The sequence below is a fragment of the Tupaia chinensis genome, unplaced genomic scaffold, assembly GCF_000334495.1.
Source record: "Tupaia chinensis unplaced genomic scaffold, TupChi_1.0 Scaffold000563_1, whole genome shotgun sequence".
NCBI classification, from domain to species: domain Eukaryota; kingdom Metazoa; phylum Chordata; class Mammalia; order Scandentia; family Tupaiidae; genus Tupaia; species Tupaia belangeri.
The window spans coordinates 2848092-2853833 of record NW_006160076.1 but is presented as its reverse complement, the minus strand read 5'-3'; the positions used below and the strand labels follow the sequence as shown (position 1 = coordinate 2853833).

General features: G+C 45.5%; 1 protein-coding gene across 1 annotated transcript in view; it reads left to right on the top strand.

Annotated features, from left to right (window-relative positions):
• The window catches only part of VGLL2 (vestigial like family member 2), a 6659-nt gene extending 4627 nt beyond the window's left edge, over positions 1-2032 (top strand). The window contains exons 3-4 of the mRNA XM_014591345.1: positions 256-633; positions 1781-2032. Coding sequence (XP_014446831.1) covers positions 256-633; positions 1781-1821 — 419 coding nt within the window. The 3' untranslated portion in view covers positions 1822-2032. The remainder of the gene's footprint in view (positions 1-255; positions 634-1780) is intronic.
• Positions 2033-5742: the final 3710 nt, after the last annotated feature.

Sequence of the window (5742 nt, the reverse complement as noted above, 5' to 3'; positions counted from 1 at the left end):
CCCCTCCCCCCCCCCCCCCCCCAGCCACTCCAGGGTTTCCACATGGAGGGTGTGTCTGCGAAATAGGAGCGCGCAGACTTCTTCCCCAGGGGGTCTCTGGCAGCCTTTCTTTGGCTGTACCCCGACCTCGCTTTCGCAGGCTGCAGCTCCCTAGGCGCGGCCCCAAAGGCAAGGCCGTGCGAGTCGGTGCGGGCGTCGCGTGGTAGTCACACGCTCTTCTCTTCCCTTCCTTCCCTCCGCCTACCCGGCCTGCAGACGGCTCCTTCCCGATGAGCCAGCGCAGCTTCCCCGCCTCCTTCTGGAACAGCGCGTACCAGGCACCGGTGCCCGCCACACTGGGCAGCCCTCTGGCCGCGGCGCACTCGGAGCTGCCCTTCGCCGCGGCCGACCCCTACTCGCCCCCCGCCCTGCACCGGCCGCACTTCGACCCGCGCTACGGGCCACTGCTGATGCCCGCCGCCTCCGGGCGCCCGGCCCGCCTCGCACCCGCCCCGGCGCCAGCGTCCGGGAGCCCGGCCTGTGAGCTCTCCTCCAAAGGCGAGCCGACCAGCGCCGCGTGGGCTGCGCCCGGGGGACCGTTCGCGAACCCCGCGGGAGACGTGGCCCAGGGTTTGGGCCTCAGCGTGGACTCAGGTAAGGGAAGGAGGGAGGCTGACCTTTCCGTGGCCAGAGGGTCTGCATGCACGGCTGGCTGTGCTTCAAGTGATAGATGGCCCTGAGCCATGGGTTTGGGTCCAGGATGAGAAAGAACCCTCCCATAACCCAGCCGGCAACGACTACCAGGAAATCTTGTAAAAAAAAAAAAAAAAAAGCTTCCTGTACAGGGCCTGTCTAGTTCTGCGCTGTTCCGTGCTGTAGCCGCTACCCATATGCGGCTACTGAGCACACAGGGCTAAACCGCGTTCTGATGTGCTTAGGATGTGCATTTCGGAACTATGTGCAAAGAAACAATGTAAAATTCATCTCGGTCTTTTCATATGGATTGCACGTTGAAATACTTTCAACATATTGCCTATGGGGTGTATTGCATCAAATAAAATATATTATAAATATTAATTTCACCTCTTACATGTTTTTCAATGCGACTGCCAGAAATTTCGGAATTATGCTTGTCGCTCCCACGCTATTTATACAGGACAGGCCGACCTAGAGTACCTGATGTCAATGCAGTTTAAAATCTTCTAAGGTTTGGATCTTGTCACCTAAGGACAGTTAGAAGGAAAGAAAAATATGTGACTGGTATTGGCTTAATTCCCAAATGAAATGGGTTTCTTAAAAACGTAAAATGTAAAGAATAATGCTGTCTCTGGCTCAAAGAGTTGCATTTGAAAGGTTCAATTAAGGGCTTGCTCTTTTTGCTTTCTTTATTTCTATATTTTTTTAAAGACAAAGTTATATAATAAGTGCAATCATTGGTTTATAATCCTGCCCACTTGCCATTCTGTCAGAAAAAAATCTGGCTTTGCAGTTTGCTTTGCTTTACTTCGTTCACCCCATTTAGATGAGGTCTATGACTTTCATAATAGAACGATTGTGTTTGTCTTTCTCTGTCCTTACATATCTTGTGTCTTCCCTTCCCCCTTTCTCTCTCTCTCTCTTTCTCTTCTCTCTCTCTCTCTCTCATTTTCTATTTTCAGGTTTGCAGCCTCAGGACAAAAGCCAGGATCTGTACTGGTTTTAGACAGCCCACCTTCTTCCCTGTAGGTCTCTGCATGGTGCAGTTGGTGACACTGGAGCCAGGTGGAGTGGGTTTGTAACAGCTTCTGATCTTGGTTTGCAGCTCGTCGTTATTCCCTGTGTGGTGCATCCCTCCTGAGCTGATCGCTGACCCAGGCTTTCCCCTTCCTTATCCCTTCTGACCGGCAAAAGAGGCTCAACACCTGTGCCTCCCTCCGCGAATGAGGACATAGGAAGGCAGAGACTTCAAACCTCTCCGTGTGTTGGGATAACCAAACACCACATCTACAAAAATGTCATCGACAATGCGTTCTGCTGGAAGAGCCAATCCAAAGACTCGACTCTGAGTCATAGCTGATGACTTTGGCCAAATCACTGGAAATACCTGTGGTGAGATCGTGTAGTCAGATGATATGGTATCACAACTCTTGTTGGAACAGGGGAAAGAAAGAGACTTCTTGGTGTGAATATTTTTTATGCTGATGTGAATTATTTCATTCGGTAGTGTGGTCAGAGCACCACTGCTGTCACTATCCTCAGATTTTAACATGTATTTGTGTTTGCCTCGAAGACTGTGGTAGAGAAGTAGAAAGACGCCTACTCTTTCTTCCTTACCACCCAGCCGGCCTCCAGCTCCCTTCCTGCCAGTCTTCTCCCCACAACACCCACTCCAGACACAAAGACACATTTTCTCCTTTGGATTGTGAACATGGAAGCCTCAGCCTGAATGTGAGTGGCAAGTGGCTTATCTGGAGCCACCTGCCCGAGTCTTACTGAAATGCAGCTGTTGTAGGACAACTGTTTCAAACTCCAGAAATACATAGACCAAGGTGGCACTTCCCAGTGTTTGGCAGAACAATTGCGCTGGATATATTTTATATATGTGTGTGTATATATCATGTTTTTTACAAGGAACATTTGACGATGAAAGAAGAAATCCATCTCTGCCTTCTCTCCCACTAATTCTGTCCCTCCATCATCTGTTTCAAAAAAAAAAAAAGATCCCAAACAAAACAAAACAAAAAACAAGAGACCCCCCCCAACAACAACAACTGAAGGAAAAAACAAGAAACACCAAAAACACCAAACAAGGAATGTCCATGGAGCCTCCAATACCTCGAATGTTTTTCTCTGTCTGCACAGTTGTGATTTGGTCATTTTTAGGGATGGGAAGGGGTCTGCATGGGCAAAGGTGAAGGTGATGAGGAAGAAACAACCATTAAAGATGTCTATTTACTACACGTTCTCTGTGTCATTTCATAGAAACAAATGTCTTAGTTGTTTTCTAGTAGAATGAGGGAATGTATTGTAGTGTGATGTGATGGCAGTACTGTAGTGTGTATGTGAGTAGGCCTGAGTGTATAGGTGTGTCTTTTTACTCTTCCGGAGTGTTTATTGTGCTGTGAAATCTCATAGCTCCTTTCCACCCCTCGTCAGCCCTGAAGATGAGTTAGGCAGTCCCACCTCTGATTCACAATGAGAACACTGTGGTCCTGGAAGCCCAGGGTCTTCCCGTTAGCATTCAGCAAGTTAGAATGCTTTTGGCAGAGGAGGTGCGGAAAGCACTACCTGTAGACCACTCATTCAGAAACAGATTTATTATTTCCCAGAAGGGAACTAGTGTTACTTCTCAAGTTTTACACTCTTAAGATGGTAGAGCCATCAATTAAAGGCATTTTAGAACTATTGGTTATTTTATATTTTAATAACCTAGGCTCAGGAACCAAACTTCCTTTTTGAAAAAATAATGGAGACTATTACTAAATTGATATTTTTCTCTTTTTTTTTTCTTAATGCCAAGTTATTTGTGTTCTTTCTCTGAAGTGCAGGGAGATTTTGCATTATGTTCAAATTGCCCTTATACATGGTCAAACCATAAAAACATCATTCAAAATCTTAACCTTCGTTATAACTGAGAGGCAAAATAATGTATCTTAGTTAACAGCCCTGAGAGATTAAAGCGGTTGAAGGAGCATGAACTTTGCAGTTACCCATCTTTTTTCCTGGCATGTGGGTATCAATGAAGTAAATATGGTCATTACAAGAATGATATTACTGTACTTGCTCAGAAAGAAGATCCTTTGTGATTATGCTGTACTTGAAATGATAATAAAAATAATCAGTATTTATCATGCACCAGGCACTGATCTGAAGGCTTTAAATATGGATGAACTCATTTAAGCCACACAAAAATCCAATGTGTTATTTATTGTTATTTATTTATTTCTTACCTATGGGGTTTGGGGGTGGGGAGACAGACCCTGAAGCATGCACACACACACAGAGAAAATCGTTTGTAATAACTTGTAAGTGTTATAGCCAGGACTCAAACCCAGGCAGCCCTGATGCAGAGGCTACATCATTACCCACTGCAACGACCACTTGTCCAGTTCTGATTATCTCTTTATTGTTCATCTTTGGGCTTGCTTTCTCCTCCGCCATAGATGAAAAGAATGGGAAAAGAGGCAAAGGAAGAGACGTTTTGTAGACCTTAGAAAGTCCAGGTCTCAAAGGCACTGCTACAAAACAGTCTGAACTCCATCGAATGGCTTTACCTTTAGACCATCTGTCAGATGTGGATCTCTATTCTTCTCCAGGAAGGAATTATTATTGCTTCTCTTATTAATTCATTGCAGTATTTAACAGTCTTTGCCGCTCTGAAGTTCTTCACACCCAAGCTAACTAAGCCGTGTAAGAGTTAGCCTGAGGTTTGGACCTTGAAGCAATAACTAAAATTAACTTTGGACTTCTCTGTGGATTTTTTTTAATCCATGTTCCACTGGCATGGATCACTGGTATATGCAAGCATAAATAAAATGCAATAAGTTCCAAGGTGCTTTCCAGAATTTGCCACTAAATATCCCACTGAAGAAGAAAGCATAGCAGTGCATTCCATGCTAGACATCGCCAAGTACTGCTCTCGAGAAGAGGCTTTTTTTTTTTTAACCTATGCTTTATCTATGTTAGCCTTTGTGGGTCTGTGGTCAGAACTCACAGGGAGCATTTTCCCAGCCACGAGGTTCTGATTATTGAAACCGCTCTCCTAAGCTGCATCTGACCTGAATATCGGGTTGCTGATGAGGAGACTCATTCACGGGGACTGGCCTTTGGGGCAGTCCTAAACAGACTGTCTAGACTGCTAAGACAGTCCAGGTTCCAGAGAGCTGACAGGATGACACCAGAAGACATAATTTCCCTCCAGCTTATACCTTTATAAAGTAGAGGTGCGAGATGATCTGAACCTATCATAATTTGGTTCTGTGTAATAAGAACGTCAAAGAGAACTTTGGTATTAGCCCTGTCAACCTTCAGTCTCAGTAAGTCTTGCAAAATATGAGTTCCCATACTTGCCTTGCTAATATTAGCAAAACCGGGCATATTAGAGAATGTTCTAGTAGATAAAGGGCATTCAAGGAAATGAAGGATGGCGTGAGCAAGGCCAGCATGTTTTTACATCAGCCTGGTTGGGGATCTCAGAGAAAGATCCAATTCTCCTCTAATCACACCCTTTGGCACACGTGTCCCTTTCACCCATAGCTTTCCCTTTGCACTTGGCCTAGGCGAGGGAGAGGTGATGAAAAGGGGAGAGACGATGCTCCACCACCAAGTAATCCTTTTGCCGATTGCCCTCTGGCTGAGAACTCAGTCACCCAACTACAGGGAACTCTATCTGTTCTATTCCTTTAGTCTAAAAGGAGTTGCCATCCCGTCTCATTTCCCCTTTGAAGTTCTATTTCAATGAGTGGCAAATTCTAGCAATGACTTAAGATTGATTCAAACTCAGATGGGGATCGGTAGAGGTGGTGGGTATTGGGACTCAAACTCCCTGACTGAATGCTTCTCTTGCTTGCCATTCTTCTGGGTGAGTACTCTGTTTGCTGTGCCCTTTGACATCTGAGGGAAACAACTAATTTTGTGATTTTAGAATCACAAAAGTGCAGGCACCCACACGCTCTGGCAAAATAACAAAGAAGCTCTTTTTTAAAGATTATTTTGCCAGATGGCTCCTGTGCTTACCAGAGAAAGAGACAGGGATAGAGAGAGAGAGAGAGAGAGAGGGAAAGA